Source organism: Periophthalmus magnuspinnatus, chromosome 7 (genome assembly GCF_009829125.3).
Source record: "Periophthalmus magnuspinnatus isolate fPerMag1 chromosome 7, fPerMag1.2.pri, whole genome shotgun sequence".
Classification (NCBI taxonomy): domain Eukaryota; kingdom Metazoa; phylum Chordata; class Actinopteri; order Gobiiformes; family Gobiidae; genus Periophthalmus; species Periophthalmus magnuspinnatus.
Genome location: NC_047132.1, coordinates 12,781,778 through 12,802,315, shown reverse-complemented (window position 1 = coordinate 12,802,315; position 20,538 = coordinate 12,781,778). Strand labels below are relative to the sequence as shown.

At 41.2% G+C, this 20,538-nt stretch overlaps 2 protein-coding genes across 2 annotated transcripts; both read left to right on the top strand.

Moving 5' to 3' along the window:
• The first annotated feature begins 330 nt into the window (after nt 1-330).
• Nucleotides 331-6,999, top strand: pofut1 (protein O-fucosyltransferase 1). The gene is made up of 7 exons (XM_033969616.2): nt 331-495; nt 1,771-1,892; nt 3,068-3,250; nt 3,530-3,642; nt 4,547-4,739; nt 4,876-5,118; nt 6,373-6,999. The coding sequence occupies exons 1-7, from the start codon at nt 357-359 to the stop codon at nt 6,553-6,555; spliced, it is 1,176 nt and encodes a 391-aa protein (XP_033825507.1). The 5' UTR covers nt 331-356; the 3' UTR covers nt 6,556-6,999.
• A 692-nt stretch (nt 7,000-7,691) lies between these two features.
• On the top strand, nt 7,692-19,123 carry kif3b (kinesin family member 3B). Its single transcript, XM_033970221.2, has 11 exons — nt 7,692-7,838; nt 9,702-10,675; nt 11,268-11,521; nt 12,142-12,382; nt 12,604-12,705; nt 13,587-13,709; nt 14,624-14,742; nt 15,128-15,241; nt 15,687-15,792; nt 16,349-16,590; nt 17,225-19,123. Exons 2-11 carry the CDS (start codon nt 9,767-9,769, stop codon nt 17,325-17,327), a joined length of 2,313 nt encoding a protein of 770 aa, XP_033826112.1. The 5' UTR covers nt 7,692-7,838; nt 9,702-9,766; the 3' UTR covers nt 17,328-19,123.
• The last annotated feature ends 1,415 nt before the right edge of the window (nt 19,124-20,538 follow it).

Here is a 20,538-nt window from a genome sequence, read left to right as displayed (position 1 = left end):
TCAAAGTAGTCACGTCAGTATCAAAGTAGTCACGTCAGTATCAAAGTAGTCACTCAGGTGTATTCAACATGCTCCTCTGCACAACTGACCCCAGATCACTTTATTGCCAGACTGAGGAACATTCTTGACAAAACAATAACATCTCCATGGAGACAAGCACGTGGTGGAAGCCATTAGAAAGGTTACATAGTGCACCTTTAATAGTAGTAAAGTTTAGCATTTGAAGCTAGGCTAATATTTGATGCTAAATAAAAGTTAAACCCAAGTGCGCCTGTCATTGCGCACTCCGCTCCAGCAGAGGGCGACGCACAGCCAAACTTCGCTCCCAAAGCATGCTGGGAGAGGTTTGACCCACAATGGCGGACAGTAGAGCCGTGTTTCACTCCCTCACGCTCAGAATTACACTTTTCTGCAGTTTTTTGCACTTTAGCTGGACTTTAGCGCAAGGATTACAATGGGATGAGAGCGGATATGTGCTGTACTGCCCCTGCATGGGTAACGTTCATTTAGAGTCATTTTAATTTGCAGATTTTGTGAGTTATAGTGGAAGAATAGCTCCTAAAAGTAACATAAGTCATTTGTTTAAAGCTTGAGCGTAAATAAACGTGGAAACTGGTGATGTTTGTTTAATGTTCCACGGTCTGGCATTAAACTTACTACTATCTCCATGGAGTTTATGGTGTATTTACTGGTTTATCTACTGTCTGTCTCCGTGGAGACCAGCAGGCAATGCCACCAGGCCAAGTTACAGGTCAGATCTGTAGAGAGGCGAGCCCGTTCACAGTAAGAATGCATGTTTTTTACGGGTGTTTTACGCAATGAAAACACATACAATTTACTAAATAGAAATAAATAAATAATGCTGTACCATCTCCATGGAGATGATCAGTGGCAAACCCTCAAGCAGAAAAGTTACATAGCACACTTTTAAGAATGAGGTCACTAGATCAAGTTTAAGCATGTCAACAAGTGTTTTGCTGCCTGTTGTTGTCACATGAGCTGACAGTGGCTCATTTTGTAGAGCGTTTGCTCACTGATCTCAAAGTTGTCGGTTCAGGTCTTTGTTTGAGTGATGAGTTCTGCTGATCCACAGGTTGGCGCTGTGGTTCCAGCTCCCAGAGATAAATACTGCAGTTTTGTCTTTTAACAAGACCCACTTCGTTTGATTGAGTGGGAAGGGGCGTTATCTTCACCAGCCTTGTTCCAGATTGAATCTTTGGTTGCTATGATACTCGCAGTCGGAATTCCAAATATGGATCTCAGCCCCAAATCTGCCTCAATAACTACTCTAGCCTTGATGAGCTTCATTTAGCTGGAGCTGAATACTCTGGGTGACGTCACTAGGCATGGGACAATATAGAAATTTTGTGTAACAATCATCATGGCCAAAATAATTGGTTTGTGTTATGGATATGAATCCTAATTTTAATATTATGAATATTTTCCATATATAAACAACTGGTATAGTGTTGTACTTTGTTATCAGTGAAAACAACTACACTTTAGCGGAGATTTAGCAGAGGATAAGCAGGGCCCGGGGCAAGGAGCCCCTCATAGCTCCCACTCTAATACAAATTAATAGGAAGAGGCTCCAATTCTGTCAATTCGATATTATTGTTCATTGTCAGATCTCTAGACATCACACTCACTTAGTCCACTTCTTTATACAGTCTATGGTCCAAACACACTCACAGCTTCATTACATAACTCCTCATGTCTCTGTCGTATCACAGACTGTTAAACCTTGTATCTGTTGTGTACTATCCACAGGGCGCTTTGGGAACCAGGCCGACCACTTCCTCGGGGCTCTGGCTTTTGCAAAAATGTTGAACCGAACTTTGGCTGTCCCACCGTGGATCGTGTACCGCCACCACTCACCCCCCTACACCAACGTGAGTGTTTAAGATGCTAAGTGCTCATGGGTTGTGTTACAGGCGCCATTTTGAGTACTTTTAACGTGAATATGTAGTTTTAAATTATGAATTGGTTTGTGGCAGTGGTTCACTTTAAAACCTATTGAAACATAACATAGAGAAAAGGGGTTGGCCATGTTGATCATAAACATAAACATATTCATTCAACTTGCCTGAAATTGTCTGAAATATACTTGGGTATGGTTCAATATTATTATTTTTATCTATACAATGTAGCGTCAATTTCTGACTACACCTGAATATAAGCCACACCAGCTAAATTTTCAATGAAAATAAATATTGTACATATATTGGCCATGCTCGAATATAAGGTGAATGTTACAAATATGTTTTAACATGAGGTATTTACACAGAAACACGGTACACAGAGGTTTTTTGAGTTTTAATTTAAGATATTCTTTTTTTTCAAACTGTGCCTGAAAATTGGCACCAACACGTCATCAACACGGGATGAACATACCTGCGTGTTTAGAAAATTAATCCATCTGCTTTTATTTCCTCTGAAAGCTTTTGTTGTCTTTTTACATTGACTAAGTTCTTCCCGCTGTCTCACTTTTGCATTTCCTGGTAGAGAGTGCGCCCCGGTGCCGCACCCGGGCCATGGGGTTTAAAGCGCGGGAAAAAAGTAGTGGCTTATAGTCCGAAATTTATGGCAGTATTTCCTCATTTAAAACAAATGAATGTGGCTTTTAATAAATAGCTTCATGAACCTAGACACAATGGAGTTTTTATTTAAATCTCATCTTGAACAAGTTTGAAATATTCCCCCATTTCCCCTGTGTTTGAGTAAAATATGTCTCACCCCAGCATAGAATATATCACATCTTGAGTTCAAAGTAAGTCCACTGTGTGCTGTCTGCAACTAATTATAAAGTGCTTTATAGTCAGAATCAGGAAGCGTGCTGTTACCATGCTAGTTATTGTTAGCTTTACTGTCACAGCAAAATGCTATGGAGAGTTGTGAAAAGCGCTTATAAACTCATCATGGTGAGTAATCAGGATGTTCTGAATGCATTAGGTCAGTGAGGAATAACGTTGGACCACTGCAAACTGTTTAAAATTAACTAGTTCTGTTTTTCATGTTTTTAAGATGGTAAAGCCCTAATTTAAAGTATCACTGTGGAACTTTTCAGGTGCATGTGCCGTACAGTGAGTTCTTTCGCCTGGAGGCTCTGTCTGAGTATCACCGTGTTGTCAGTTTGGAGGCATTTATGGAGCAACTGGCCCCAAAGCACTGGCCCCCGGGGCAGAGGAAGGCCTACTGCTACGAGACCGCAGCCCAGAGGAGTCCAGACAAGAAGACCTGTCCCATGAAGGTGTGTCAGATGCCCTCCCACCCTCCTCTACCTGTGTGTCAGATGCCCTCCCTGTGTGTCAGATGCCATCCTCTGCATTTGACCCGTCCTTCAGTGTCTCTGGGTTAAACCTGTCATGAGCAGTAGATCAGATCTGAGCCGGAATCCTGGTCTAGATTACCTAGCTCAAGGATTATTGTGCCTGTTTTAGGAGGAGAGTCACCCAGACACAGGGGGAACATGCAAACGCCACATAAAAATCGGTTTCTAAACTAATTTTCTCATGTTTTCCTGTTCCAGGACGGGAATCCTTTCGGACCGTTCTGGGATCACGTGGGGGTGGCGTTTGATGAGTCAGTTTTGTTTGGAGGCATTTCCTACAGCTCCTATCACCAACAGCTGTGGATGAACAAGTAAGACCATCAAAATGTACCTACAGAACCGCTGTTTCAGATGGAGGGCACCGTGTTCTTCTTTAAAGAGGGAGTATTTTGTCTGTATGTATTATTATTCTTTTTTTTGCTTTTCCCCTGTTCTAATGCTGTTTTGTCATTCAAAACATGTCAGAAGAGGTTTTAGATGTCATCCATACATGTTTGAGTCTAGCAATCTCTCCTTATGGTTAGCTGTAAGATTCTGTACAAGGCTCCGCCCATGAGTCTACGTCGCCCATGCTCCCACATGACAAATCCCCATAAATATACAAAAAGATGATACAAAACTGTACACAGCAACTTGACAAACCTGGTGTGATGTGCAGTAGTTTCATTAGTGGGATGCAGCTGATTGCGTTGTGATATTGCTCTGAAGGAGGAGTGACTTAGCACAGAGAGCAAAGGAAAGAGAAACATGTTAATACATTGTTTTGTGTGAATATAGCATTTTCAAAACAATAAAAGGAAACATGGTGACTAAATATGTTATGTGTTAGTTAATACCCCATAGAAGTAAAATACCTCTTTAAAGATACAAGGTTTGCTTTTACCTTGACCTGCCTCATCTGACTGCTGTGAGTTGTCACTGATCAACTGATCTCCCAAATTGGACAGTTTGAACTACCTGACAGGTCTGCCTGACTGGCCACACCCCTCCACTTGGGGACCCCCGCACAAAATTAAATCACCAAACTTTGGGTCCACAAATGTTGAACTTTCTCATTAGTCTGGGATCGGCTCCACAAACCTGTCGTATTAATCTCATGCCTTAAAGTCCATTCAGCTGACAATTAAAACCTTTGACAGTTTGATTAGTTTAAATTCTCACTGATCCCACATGACCCGCCCCTCCTCCTTCTCCTCCTCCTCTCTCCTGGTGCAGATTCCCTCCCTCGTCTCACCCGGTCCTGGCTCTTCCCGGTGCTCCGGCTCCATTCCCAGTGTCCCAGGAGCACGTGAAGCTGCAGAGGTTTGTGGTGTGGTCTCAGAAGATGGAGGAGGAGGGAGAGAGGACCATCCAAAAACATCTGACCAGGCCTTATGTGGGAATACATCTGAGGATAGGCTCGGACTGGGTAAGAAATGCTTTTGCTTCCTTATGTAAAGAGTCCTGAAATGGCGTCCATAACATGATAGAAAGCTCAAAAAAGTTGTTTTTTGCATAACACCCCCCCTTTAACATTCTCCTCTCTGTATTTGTCCCTCCTGCAGCAGAATGCGTGTAAGCTCTTGGACAGTGAGGACGCTGGCCCACACTTCATGGCGTCTCCACAGTGTGTGGGTTATGACAAGCAGAGGGCGCTGCCGCTCACCTCCTCCATGTGTCTGCCTCCTCTGAGCGAGATCCGCCGCGCAGTCAAACTGTGGGTGAAGAAGAGCGGGGCACGGTCCATTTACATCGCCACAGACTCGGAGTCGCACAGCCGTGACATCGAGAAGACCTTTAAAGGGAAGGTATGGGTCAAATACATGAGATCAACCCATCAACTCAACCGGAACAGTTTAAAGAGGCGGTATTATGGCAAAATCTTTTTTTTTCCTACCATGTTGTAATGTTAATCCCTAATCCCTCATCAAAAACATACCTGAAGAGGTTTTAGATGTCATCTGTAATTTAGCAAGCTTTTACGGTACATTTACTTGAGCCACTTTTTAAAGAAATTGTACTTTTGCAATGTAATTGTACTCTAGCAGCATATTTTTACTCCTACTAATATTTTTATAGAAGTAACAGTAATATACACTCACCTAAAGGATTATTAGGAACACCTGTTTAATTTCTCTTTAATGCAATTATCTAATCAACCAATCACATGGCAGTTGCTTCAGTGCATTTAGGGGTGTGGTCCTGGTCAAGACAATAAATGCCACGGGCTACCTGAACATTGTTTCTGACCATGTCCATCCCTTCATGACCACCATGTACCCATCCTCTGATGCTACTTCCAGCAGGATAATGCACCATGTCATAAAGCTCCAATCATTTCAAATTGGTTTCTTGAACATGACAATGAGTTCACTGTACTACAATGGCCCCCACAGTCACCAGATCTCAACCCGATAGAGCATCTTTGGGATGTGATGGAACGGGAGCTTAGTGCCCTGGATGTGCATCCCACAAATCTCCATCAACTGCAAGATGCTCCTATCAATATGGGCCAACATTTCTAAAGAATGAATCAGCACATTGTTGAATCAATGCCACGTAGAATTAAGGCAGTTCTGAAGGTGAAAGGGGGTCAAACACCGTATTAGTATGGTGTTCCTAATAATCCTTCAGGTGAGTGTATAGTGCAGTGTAATAGTACTTTTACGTGAGTAAAAGTCATGGTCCCGCTTCCCACTCTGAGTCTAAAGTGACTTGAGCTTTATGTAGCAATATGAAATTATTTGAACTTTTGTGTTTCTGGCTCCTTCAGATGTGATTTAGTTTGGCTGGATTTGGTGGTTCTTTGAAAATACCACATTTTGTGACTTATTTCATGTTTTGTCACATTCACCAAAATTATAAATCAGATGTGACGTCCCGACAGTTACTCTTTAATTTACTCTTACTTCAGTAGTACTTTTCACAAATACTTTTATACTTGTGTTTCTTGGAGCACTACTTTGTACTTCTGCTTGAGTAATATTATTTTGAAGTAACATTACTCTTACTTGAGTACATTTTTGGCTACTCCACCCCTTTTCTCTGTTCCTTCTTCTCAGGTGAAGGTTGTGTCTCTTCAGCCCGACTTGGCTCAGTTGGACCTGTACATTCTGGGGCGGGCGGATCATTTCATCGGGAATTGCGTCTCTTCCTTCACAGCGTTCGTAAAGAGACACAGGGACGTGCACGGGCTCCCCTCCTCCTTTTTCGGAATGGACAAACCTGGAAAAGATGAGCTCTGAGCAACGGGAAAATGATCAGTAAAACATAAAGGAGACTCTAGCTGACCAATGCGTGGACCATGTGGAGAGGATTAAAGACGCCGTACCTAATTTTTACTGTGTTAAAAACATCAAAAACAGAACTGGTTAATTTTAAACTGTTTGGTCCAAAGTTATTCCTCACTTACCTTATGCATTCCGAACATCCTAATTACTCATCACAATGAGTTTATACCAGGCCTTTAACTGTTTAACTGTTGTTTTAAACTAGACTTGGGCACTTTAAACACTTTCATTACAATTAGTGCCAGTTTACACCAGTTTTCACAGTTATTTTCTCTGTTCGACAAAGTGCAAAATTACTGATCTTCTGCATAATTCTTCTGCAGGTTGCACTGTTTTACACTACGAAATGTTAAATATTGGTATAGTTATTTTTGATCAATAAAATGAAGTTATATTTTTACACTAACGGCGTTCTGTGTATCCATGGGCTCCAGAATGATGAGAATCTAGGACCATAGCGATCAACATTTTGAAATAATATTTTATTTTAACAAGATATAATATTTTATCTCTTTTGAATGGAGAAAAAGGCCTCAAAATGTTGCACAGAAAAGGAAGCTGACACCCATGAATTGCTGGGTATCTAGAGATGAATAATATTTCATACAGATGGGACAGTTGTTGGCCAATGTTTTTAGACTATAGCTCTTCTGTCTAGTTAAAACAAATACTAGTATCCATTATTCATAATTTTAAGTATTTTTATGAGAGAATAGAACAAATGATGGTATGATATATACATTAAAAGGGTGGATAGAAATGATAATGAAAAATCTGAGTCATGATCCGACCTTAGAGTAAAGAAGTTCATCTGTGAGTACTGCAGGATCAGCTGATCACTAATCTGCGCTGGACAGGTTTGAAGCGGGTTGCCAGATTGTAACTTCACTCTTTAATCCCTAACAATTAACTAACAATTTACAGTCAAATATACGCGCAAAACACAGTGAGATAGAAGTAGTTATAGCTTCCACATATTCTTTTCTAAACGGTTTGTTAACACGCGTTCGTAATAAGACATATTACATGATTTAATTTAGCCTTTAGTCGTTTTGCATGTGAGGGATTTTGATTGAGTATCTGGCATCCGCAGTGTTACCGTTGTGGATGATCGGCTAACACCGGACCCGAGTTTTGGATTAGCGTCACATTTTTTCACTTTTAAACAATTTAACGATGTAACTCGGAATAAAAAAATTCTTAACGATGTATGTGTGGCGTTGAGTCGTCCATGGCGTGTAAGTATCTTTTGATAAACTGGTCTTTTATTGAAAAAAATGTATGAAAATCCCGCACGATCTGCAACGTTAGCTGCTATGCTATCAGACTTGTAGCTAAGGTAACCGGTGTGTTTGCTGTTGCTAGGCCGATTTTGAGCTCTCTTTTCGGACTGGAATTTGCTTTTTTAGACGTTTTTTATGGGACGGAGGTAATACTGGAAGGTAATGGGAATATTTAGTAGTAATATAGGAAAGGTGAGGCTGTTGTCTTTGTGGTTGTCATGGTACAATTTATGCAAAAGCTAAAAATAGTGCCACTAACAAATGTTGAGCAATGACTAATTAAACTGCTGTGAACATTGCAGGCTTGTCTTTCCTTTGGCAGTTTTACATTAAGATATAACACTGTATTTTTCAGTTAATCAATGTGTCTACTCTGTATTTCTATATCAGTGGGCTGTGGTCTTTTTCATTCATTTGTTGTGCAGCTCTGGGCCATGGTGAGTTTGCTTGTTCTTCCTGTATCTGGGAAGTAGGGCTGGGAATAAGATGATGAAGGTGACTCTACCAACTAACTAATGGCAGTAAATCTGAAACAGACTTGAAGCAAAGGGCCACAGACAGAGCTGCCACACCTTTAATAAGGCTTGAAACATTCACATGAGGTCTGAATTACAATGCAATGTGATGTTATTTGTAGAATTACTTATTTACTATTTTCCTTAAAAAGTATTGCCCATGATCAATTGGGTCAGTTGAGTAGAAGGTTTGAGGACCAATAAAAACTGGTCTGAAGGCCACATTTGAACACTCCTGCTTTAGAACATTCAAGGCAAAGCAATAACTTTATTCTTGAGACCAGTTAAACACCATTAAACACAACTCTTATTGTGTCAGTGTAACACATAGTGACATCTGTGCAGTGAAAGACCAATCCAATTTTCTTCTTCTCATACGTCTCATATAATTAGTATAATGGGGCTGTCAACTAAAGATATTCTTGATCAACTGTAAACGTGCTTTGTGCATCAGTTGTTTTGACTAAAGAGAGCTAGCTCGTTCCTAGCTCTCACAAATCCTTTGGCACATCTCATGCATTTTTTCAGGTGAGTCAAGAGTGAAGCAGGGTCGACCACAGTCAATCAGACTATGTCCTAAAGAGTCATAGAGTGACTCACATGGCTCTTTCTTTTTGCAAATGTCTTCAGATTTGATTAAAACAACATGTAGTGGTCTGATGTTTGTCACAAAGTTCTGCTTTACCATTCACTTTCTGTGAGAAAAAACGGCTTTTTCATATTTATGAGAAAAAAAGTTTTTGTAACTGGGCTTTAAACAGTATCTTCAGGACAGGGGCTGAGTGGCTAGAACTCTCGTCTCACAGCAAGAACGTTCCGGGTTCAATCCCCGGGTCACCCAAGCCTTTCTGTGTGGAGTTTGCATGTTCTCCCTGTGTCTCTGTTGGCTTCCTTTGTTTTCTCCCATCAACCCAAAAAATGCACAATACATCAAATCCTCCAGCCAAGGTCCTGACCGAGACTAACATCTGGAGATGGATCACTGTATGCAACAGTGCAGTACATAGTGGTCATTGAAGGATGGGTCAAATACAGAGGACAAATTTCCCTTCAGGGGCAATCAAGGCTAACCTTAACCTTACTCTCAGTCTGGTCTGAGGGCAATGCTTGCTCTTTCTGATGTCTATATAAATCTATTTAAATCTATAAATCAGTTTAATTGTAAAATAGTCGAATAATAAGGTATTTGGTTGACTAAGAGTCAGTTGACCATTTAATCCACTGAACGCCTATAGGCCTCCTACCCAATAACAGGCTGTATCTTTACCATGTTCTGTCTGTACTAACTGGTCTCTTCTTTTAGGTCTGATGTGGCCGTGTCTCTGTTGATCTGCTCGTGTGGAGACTTTGGCCACACACGTTTCCAAAATGTCCAAAACCCGGAATGCAGAGACGGTGAAGGTGGTGGTGCGATGCCGGCCAATGAACGAGAAGGAGCGTGCTGCAAAATACGAGCGTGTTGTTTCTGTTGACGTGAAATTAGGTCAAATCATTGTCAAAAACCCTCGGGACGTAGCCAACCATGACGTGCCCAAAATCTTCACCTTTGACTCTGTTTATGACTGGAACTCAAAGCAAATAGATCTGTATGATGAAACGTTTAGACCCCTCGTGGACTCTGTACTGCTTGGATTTAATGGGACTATTTTTGCATATGGACAAACTGGGACTGGGAAAACATACACTATGGAAGGAGTTAGAAATGACCCAGAAAGGAGAGGCGTCATCCCCAACTCGTTTGAACACATTTTTACTCAAATTTCACGAACACAAAATCAACAATACTTAGTCCGAGCTTCATATTTGGAGATTTATCAAGAAGAAATCCGAGATCTGCTTTCAAAGGACCAGTCGCGGCGTTTGGAGCTGAGAGAGAGGACGGATGTCGGCGTTTACGTGAAGGACTTATTGTCTTTCGTGACCAAAAGCGTCAAAGAGCTTGAGCACGTCATGAACGTTGGAAACCAGAATCGATCGGTGGGCGCGACCAACATGAACGAACACAGCTCGCGGTCGCACGCCATCTTTGTCATCACCGTGGAGTGCAGCGAGGTGGGTTTGGACGGAGAGAGCCACATCCGCATGGGGAAGCTAAACCTGGTGGATTTGGCGGGAAGCGAGAGGCAGGCTAAGACGGGAGCACAGGGGGAGAGGCTAAAGGAAGCGACGAAGATAAACCTATCGCTGTCGGCTCTCGGGAACGTCATATCGGCTCTGGTGGACGGACGCAGCAGCCACATCCCGTACAGAGACTCCAAACTCACACGACTTCTGCAGGTATCAACACGGCTCAGTGTGTGGTTCTGGGGTCATTAGAAGAATTAAAGGGCCTATAGTATGCTATTTTCTGATCTCTGTTCTAATGTTGTTTCCTCATCACAAACAGACCTGGAGTTGTGTTTTGTTTCATTCACACATGTTTAACACACAAACCCTGCATATTTAGGCTGAGTTTCACCTTGTGACATCACGTGGTAATACAGGGAGTGCTCCACAGTGTTTTTAAACTCCATACACCTTCACTAGACTCATGTGGATAATTTCAGCTCTGGAATTGCCAATCTCTACTGAGGTAAAGGTAAAAGGAGCTGCTAACTTGAAAACTACCACTTCATGACATCACAAGGTGGAACAGAGGATTTTGAGATTTGGAGATGTACCCCCAAGTAAGAACAGCTTTGTATAAATAAAAGTTTAAACATTATGAGACTTTCTGGTCCGACGATGACCAGTAAGTCCCATCTTCAACATCTGTGAACTGTCAAATTCCAGGTAAATGTTGTTGCTTCTAAACTTCTTGCACTCATCCTACTACACATTTATGATCTGCATCGACTGAAAAATGAACTGTTGACATTGCTCTTGTCAGGACTCTCTCGGGGGAAACGCTCGCACCGTGATGGTGGCAAACATTGGCCCCGCCTCTTATAATGTGGAGGAGACGCTAACGACGTTACGGTATGCTAACCGAGCTAAAAACATCAAGAACAAACCGCGCATCAACGAGGATCCCAAAGACGCTCGGCTACGAGAGTTTCAGGAAGAGATTGCCCGCCTCAAAGCCCAACTGCAGAAACGCTCAGGGAAGAAGAAGAGGAGGAAGGGCCAGCGACGAGACCAGGGGTGAGTACAGGAATATACCATTGGATTATGCAAAAACAATTAGACTTAAAATGACACTGAAAAACACCACATAAAATAAAATTTAAAAACAGTTTGAGGATTTTTTTTTAATGAAAATGTATCTAGAATCTTCTTGTTGAAGGTTAAGACATGTTCTAATGCTGTTAGCTCCTCTAAAACATACCTGGAGTTGTGTTTTGTCTCATTTACACGTTTGAGTAACCCTTTATTATTAGTCATTAGTTCCCATTTTCACTTCCACCGGTACATGCCCACTGTGAGGTACACACTTCCTTCTCCAGTTTTATTTTCTTAATCGGTGATACTCGCAGGATTCGTCAGCGTCGCGTAGTCATTTTGGTACAAATGAAAAAAATGGGCTGCTTGCTAGTGTGATGTGCAGCTGTCCATAGGGGGCGCCGACAGCTTGTGACGATTTGTTTTGATGACATTTATGGCACAATAGGACCGCTTTAAATACTTCAGATTAAGCAGCTAATCTCGGTCCATATCTAAACTAATAACAGATTTCATATTGAAGTATTTTTAAGTTAAGTAATGTTAATATTAAATTATTTCATGAGTTACCGAATAAAATGTAACTAATGTCTCCTCTTTAGTGTCAGCGATGGAGTGGATGGTGAGGACGGGGAGACAGAGGAGGACGACGAAGAGGGGGAGGAGAGGGGTGATTATTGGGGGGACCAACAGGACAAACTGGAGAGAGAGAGAAGAGCCATCATGGAGGACCACAGCCTCGTGGCTGAAGAGAAACAACGGCTCCTGCGAGAGAAGGAACGCAAGATGGAGGATCTGAGGAGGGAGAGGGAGGCCGGAGAGATGCTCGCCGCTAAAGTGAAGGTGGGGGGGGGGGGGGTACGATAGGAGAGAAGTATCTGAGTTGAGAGAAGGAGGAGGGAAAAAGAGAAGGAGAAGCTTGGCTGGCTGCTCTAATTATATTATCGTGTTAATAAATGAGCAACTTGACCTCTTATGATCAACTTACATTAGTTTTCTATCTGGTTCTAAAGTTTGTGACTGGTGATGCTGCTTTTAACTCTGTTTTAATGCTCTGTTTTTAGGAGATGGAGAGCAAACTTCTGGTGGGAGGGAAGAATATTGTGGACCACACGAATGAACAACAGAAGATGCTGGAAGTGAAGAGGCAGGAGATCGCTGAGCAGGTACAGTGAGAGACGAAAAGCATGTGCAGATAAATGTCCATTTAAGCCATACTCTGTGTAAAGAAGTGGACTAAGTGAGTGTGACATCACCCATAGTGTTCAACTCCAGTCAAACAAAGCCAGTTGACGCTAGCACAGACATGGGCAAACGACGGCCCGGAGGCCACACATGGCCCTTTGGGCTTATTAATCGGGCCCCCCTGCTGTTTCTGCTGTGTTTATTTAACTGAAATTTTAATAAATTAATTATTAATTTGATTAATGCATTTGGAAAACAATTTGTACAATGAGCCTTGTATATTCATGTTTTGCTACATGTTACAGGCCAAGTCTCTAATGTAATATATACATATATATATTCTGGCCCCGCCCCTCTGTCAAATTTTAGAACCCACTGTGGCCTGTGTGTCAAAAAGTTTGCCCACCCCTGGGCTAGCAGGTAAAGGGGCCAATTTGGAGCCAAGACCCACATTTGGAAATCTAGGCGCTCTATTAAAGAGCAAATCAGGAGCAAGGCCAGACAAATCAGTGGTAAGAGCGCTTAGCAATGCCTGTCCATCAAAAATGCTTAATGTTCATAGCGAAATAAAAGTTCAAGATCATGTAGAGTCATTTAGGGTTAGTATGAACGTTTAAGACCAAAATGATGAGCCTGACAGCAGTAGTTTCAGAGAGAGGGGCAATGTAGAAAGGGAATTGGAGTCGATGGAGCGAGAAGTACGCCCATGATTACTTCCTGTTTGGAATGCGGTGGCTAGCAGGTTAGTTATGTGCATTTATATATACAGTCTATGGTCTGAACATTGACTGTTAGCTTAGCCTCACTTTTTGTATCTGTTCTAAACGGCAGTCCATTATAACTTCTGTTTGTGTTTTTTCAGAAACGTCGCGAGCGAGAGATGCAGCAGCAGATGGAGAGCAGAGACGAGGAGACACTGGAGCTAAAGGAGACCTACAGCTCTCTGCAACAGGAAGTGGACATCAAGACCAAGAAACTCAACAAGGTGAAGCTCAAAAATACAATCAGAAACAAAACCCAAGAAGGTGCCAAACTGCTTCTGTTTGGTCTGTTTTGGTCCAGTTTGGTCTGTTTTGGTCTGTTTTGGTCCAGTTTGGTCTGTTTTGGTCCAGTTTGGTCTGTTTTGGTCCAGTTTGGTCTGTTTTGGTCACCTGTTCTAAATGAGGTCAGTATAACAGAAGAAATACATTTGGTATCTGCTGCTCGCTGCTCGCTAGTGTGATGTGCAGCTATTCTTTGGGGACACTGACAGCATGCAGCACTTTGTTGAGATAAAGTTTATGGCGATGTCAGCTCCCGTTGGGCACCGTTTTCTAACGAGGAAGTCAGTGAACTTGTTTCTTTTATTAAGTCTTTTTAGCTTAATACTGTGATTGAAAATGTCCAAATTCTAACATAGTTATTCATAGGCATCAGAAATTATAGCTATAGAGACACAAGCATAATATGCCTGCTTTAGATACCAGTTAATCTGGGTCCAAAATGAGGCAGTGCGACAGAAAAAATACATTTGGTAGAACGCCTGAGATGTGAAATAATTACCGAAATAAATCGTAGAGCAGTAAACAACAAGTAAAAGAACGTAACCATAGAGATAAATGCCAACTTCACTCTCTGACAAGACTAAATCATATGAGACTGTCCTAAACCCTACACTGCGTAGTGCTTGTGTTTACAATAGAAGCAGCTAACGTTGCTAAGCAGTGCTGGCAGTTCTTTGCTTGTCCAGGTTTGTTCATTTATTTTGATTGTAAAAATGTCTGCAGTGCAGGATCAGACCTTTTAAAAGCATTTTGTCATGTCCACAGTGTGGTGCAGGGGGAGTTATTACCCTCTGCTCCTCTCCTGAAATTTTCCTGTCCTCTTTCTGATCTTCTTTCTCGTGTTTCTGTGCTGTAGCTGTTTGCGAAGTTGCAGGCGGTGAAGGAGGAGATCCACGACATCCAAGAGCTCCACATCGGTGAGAGACAAGAGCTGGAGCAGACACAGAACGAGCTCACCAGAGACCTCAAACTCAAGTAAGTGCGACTCACTCAAAACACACTATTATTAATGACATATTTTGTACATTATTCACTCCACAGTCGGTGGTGGTAATCAACCTTTAACCAACAGAAGTGAGACTGCCAATCTGTGCCATTGGCTTCTCCCACCACCACTAACACTCACACACACTACATTCATACTGGGCAATGTGGGTGATGTGCCTATGGACACAACAGCAGTGTGCACCGGTCTGAGCGGGAACTGAACCCCACATTTGAGTTTGTGGGTGATCATCCTATTCATTTGTACAAAATGATTGTTTTTGTTTGTTATATTTTCCTTACGTAGTGACGATAACAGTGTACTATAGACTAAGCATATATCTGTTTAACCTGTTCCTTTCGGTCTGTGTTATAGGCAGCTTATCATCGAGAACTTTATTCCTCTGGAGGAGAAGAACAAGATTGAGAACCGAGCATACTGCGACGAAGACGAGTACTGGAAGCTCCGCCCCATCACCCGCCTCGAAGAGTAAGACCCAAGACAAGACCTGTTTAAAGGGGAACTAATCACATCATGTTCTTAGTTCTTTTTTGGCTATATAAGGGCAGACTAGGAAATCTAAGTGTGTGCTGCCTCCACACACTGCACTGCACTCCACTGCAGTTTGAGGTACTATGTCACATTGCTCAGGGCTGGCTTGATTACAGCCAGGTGTTTCAGATTACAAACACCTGGCTGCAGGGGTGGAGTTTGAAGTGTGGATACCTATTAAAGCAATCGCACTGTTACTTACCCCCCCTTCCCCACCCACTCTCCCTTTAGTCCTCCAGACCCGCCCCTCCTCACCCCTCATTCTTCCCTTTACTCCTTCAGGTACCGCCCAGTTTAGTCCTACTTTAACATCACATGTGTCTGGAGTTACTGACACATGTGAGTATAATGTTAATGAGATGTATTAACTCTTTGTGTGCAGTGACCAGCTGATGATGTCCCGCCCTCTCTCTGCTGTGGGGTACAAACGACCTTTGACCCGACACTCTCGCATGGCCATGATGATGAAGCCCGACTTCAGATACAAAGTGAGTTCTGTTTTACCTTTACAGGTGCTCTGGAATAGAACATTTGTGGCTGGTCTTGAACACTTGTGTATTGGTTTGCAGTGGTGGGAGAAGTACTCAGTTTTGTTACTTAAAAGTACAGATACTGGAGCAAAAAAAAAAACTCAACTAAAAGTACTTAGTTTTTTTTCTGGTTATTTTTATTTTTTATATATATATATATATATATATATATATATATATATATATATATATATATATATATATTTTTTTTTTTTTTTTTTTTTTTTTTTTTTGTAATTATGAACATGTTAAAAATAAACCCTCAGCCTTTACAGCAGGTCTCAGACGATAAAAAAATACTTTTACTTTTCAAAAATGTAGTGGAGTAGAAAGTACAGATACTGCTCTCAAATGTAGTGAAGTAAAAAGTATACACTGTAAAATGTAAGTTTTTACTGTGTGTGTGCGCGTGGGTGTGTGTGCGCGTGGGTGCGCGTGCACGCGCCTTTAGACAGATAATGCTGTTCGTTTTTTACACTGCATGTATGTTTTTAAAGTGTCTGTGTGTCCTTAGGCTGATAACCTGCTCATGTTGAAGTTAGACCTGCCCTCTCGTAGCACCAGGGAGTATCAGGAGCCCGTGATTGCTCCCAAAGTGGCAGCGGCTCTGGAGGATGCGCTCAGAGATGAGGAGGAGATCCAGGTGGATGCGTCTCACGTCGGGAGTTTCAGCCCAGGACTAAGCCCGAGTCTGGGGCAGGAGAGGGGCAGCAGAGCGGGCAGCGCCAACAGCCTAAAGAAGAACAAGAACCCCGGGTATGTCTTACCTTTGATAAGCAGATTAAAGGTGCTGTAACAGATTTTTACTGTCTTAAAAATATCCAGTGGTTCAAAGTTATTCCTGAATTACTTCTGCATTCAGAGCATTCTAATTACTCACCATGATGAGTTTATAAGCACTTTTCACAACTTTCAGAGAACAGAGCTATAATGCTAACGCCACACGTCCTGGTACTTGGAAAATAAAGCACAAATTAAGCCCACTGTTTACTGTCTGCATCGAATACCTTTTTTATATATTGTAATATATATAGATACAGATCTGTACAAAACAAGAAACAAATTGTACTACAGCTTGTTGTAAAAGCAGTTCCTTTTAAGGCACAAACTAGACTCTCAGTGAAGACAGTAGGCCTTTACAATGTATGATTTCATTAAACTTTATAAAAAATATATATATATTATGGTCATGAAAACGTGACCTTTTCACACTATAAGTTGTACATGAACCCTGCCTCTGGTATTTTAGCTTCTTCAGAATCTGAAACTACACCATTACTGTGAGACTGTTCAGATTTCATGTCATATCCCACTTCTCCAACTGTATCTTTGCTCCTGTGTCACGTCACCTCTTGATGTCTCCTGTATCATTTTGTATTTTCTATCGTAGGCGTCCGAAAACAGGCAAGAAGTCGACCACTCCCACCTCCCCATACGCCTCCAGCCCAGGACCCCCCATTTACCCACAATCCCGCGGGCTGGTGCCTAAATGACCCGTGACCTGTGAACTCTGCACCTGCCCACTTTAGCACTGAGCCACGCTGCTGTAAAAAACACTCCCACCATCACAGGTTTAACTTCACACACAGAGCCAACACTGCATGAGCCCGCCCCTCACGACACAGAGGACATGGTGTTTGGGAGGTAACCACGACGATGTGAGATCATAAAGAGGTGAAGTGAGTCCTCCGCTATTTAATACTTTGCAGTGACGTCACACTGGGGTGGGGGGTGTAGTTCATGTATGTCTATGGCGGAATGTTCAGCAGTTACCGTAATGACCCAATGCACACATTAGTAAACTCAACCAAAAATTAAGAAGGTGATCTGAGAACCCAAGAAAAAATACTAAATCTATTTAAACTGCACAATTTCAGGAGGCCGGGATCAATCCGAGCGTTCATGGTCCTGTTTAGGAGTTTTCACCAAAAGTTGAGAGTAACTAACCGCTGGCTAATGATGGCTAGCTTATGGCTGTATTGTTATTTGAGAAGGACTTGTTTAACTGCACAAATCAGCTCACCTGTTGTTGTTCAGATAAGAGTTTTTATGGTCAACTTGTGTTAAAATAAACCTCAGATTAAAGTCTAACTTGAGTAACAGAGCTTCAGACAGAGCAGTGCCTCTGTTGTTATCAACATTCCCTGGGGGTGTGATGCTATCAGCTGCAAAGTATCAATAGTTTGAGGCAGACGTGGCCGTTTCAAACTCTGGGACAAAGTGAGGACTTTGGGAATATGATTAGTTTACAGAGCAATGAGTTTTCACACATCTACAGTGAATATGTTTGGGATTTTCACTGGGATCTTCACTGGGATCACATATTTATGAAATCTCCTGTCACTACCAGGAGCTGATCAGACCTGGCACATCTCTTATTACATTATACTTTTAGCATTTAGCCAGTCCAGTGATACTCAAAACTAACTTGTACTACTCAGAATCTTTATTTCATAGCAAAACATATACAAATACCCCATTGTGAACCCCCTTGAGTCAATGATATTCATATTATGTAAGTGTAGTATTAATGAGGCTGTGAAACTGCCTCTCTGCTCTGTCTTTGTTGAGCTGGGCTTTGTTGAGCTAAACTTTGAGCTTCTCTTGTGAATGTTTTATCAGGTGCCTTAATCTGTCTCTGCTCCATTTGTGCAACATGGCGGCCTTTGCAAAATCTGCTCACACGAACCTGCTCTCAGAAAAAAAAAAAAAAAAAGTATTATAATGAACAATAATAGGTTGTGTTCACGTGAGATCAGCAAATGGTAGAATCGCTGTAGTTTAACCTGAGCTGGAGGTCAGAGGTCAGAATCCTCAGGTGGAGTTCTCTGTGTAACTGTCAGATACAGATGTGTTGACCTGGTTTATGGTTAATATCTCTGTAATTAGTGGGCCTGTCTACATGAAACAAAAACTGGCACAACGTCTTCTCTGACAGTTTAAATGAACAAAAGTCACATGATTTTTTCACAACAGCTTCAGAAAGTGGAGCATGATTAATATGACAAGTTTGTGGATCCCAGACCAACACTCCCGTAGAGTCATATCGACCCCGCCCACGTGAACACAACCAGTTAAGTGACTGCAGTAGTTTTTGTGATGGGCTTAAAAAAGAAGCAGCTTTACCAAAACAAACTTTTAAAAAAATTAAACAAACCATTCCATGTGAATCTAATGCAGTTTTAACCTCCCCTGCCTCACTGCCGCCCCCTGCTGCTGTGATTCAGTACTGGCTCAAAAAGAAAGACTCCTCTCCTTCCTTCTCTCTTCTCCTCTGTCCTCTTCTCTCCCTCTTCCTCCTCTTCCTCCTCAGGGGAAAACTGTGATGTGTTTAGTCATAAGTGTAAATGACATAAATGTACACTGTAAAATCATATCTACATGAGGTAAAATGACTCATATTTTTGAGTAGATGTTTCTAGATTAAATTCAGTTACTCATAAAACAGTTTATACTTTTTCAAAGGTTTATATTTTACTGTTTAATTGACCTTGTATTTTTGTATTTGTCAGACATTTATTTAAAGCAAATTTAATGTAGCTTGAGTGACGCTCGCCCCTGGCCCCGGAAGTACACTTCACATTTATTTTTCTCATAGAATTTACAAAAAATAAATACATTTATTAAAGTTTGAAAGCTCAGGGCTGATCAGCTAGGTGGAACTAATGACAGAAGATCTTTAATTTTATTTAAAGTCTGTTTCTGAAACTTTATAAACCACAAAGTTATTAAAAAAATTTCACTGGTTCTTGTGTTTTAAATGTGGACTTTGGACTTAAAACAACAGTTGTGGATAATGGTGAGCATGTAGCTATTTAGCACGTAGTCAGTTACCCTCAGCAATGTCTTCCAACTCTTAATATTATTAATGTGTTACTGTAAAGCTGTTTCAGTGAACAGTAATTCGATTTGATAGCAGAGGTTATATGTATTAGCATTGCTCCAGCCTATTTCACAAATTATTATTTTTTGCTCATTTATATGCAGTAAATTCACAATTATAAAAAAAAAAATTAACCAATAATAAAGAAATCATCATATTTGAATATTTTGAAAAGACTTACTATGGGAAAAATGGATGGAAATTTTACTTCTGGAACCACAGTTTTGAAGTGGTTGGGGCTGTGGAGCTTCATACACTTTACCCCTGTAACGGCTTCATAATTTTTATGAATCCACAAAACAAAACATTGACATGATTCAGAAATAACAACCATCAAAAACTGAAAATTCATATTATAGTAAAACATCAAAAATGTGTTATTTTCCCTCGTGTGGACGTTCTTTTTGCAGTGTTGTCGGCCGGTGCCTTTATGTTCTTCATGTTTATTCATGTTCTTCATGTTTATTCATGTTCTTCATGTTCTTCATGTTCTTAAAGTTGAAATGTCCACAGCAGCTCAGTAACTTTGACACATGTAAGAAAATACAAGTTTGTGATTAACTTATTATATCCGCTCATTTTATACACATGTAGATATGTCGTTTATATTCATTTAATTAAACCGATTCAGTTTTATATTTTGAGCTTTGTAATTTAACCTGTACATTTAAATTTAAAATGTTTAAATTTGTTTTGGCTGAAAGTTCCTGGTTTATTTTAGATTAAAATATTTTTGCATGAGATTTTAAAAGTTTATTGTGTATAAGATTGTCATTGCTGGTTCTAGTCTCGTTTTCACTGTAGAATCTGAAGCTGTATCC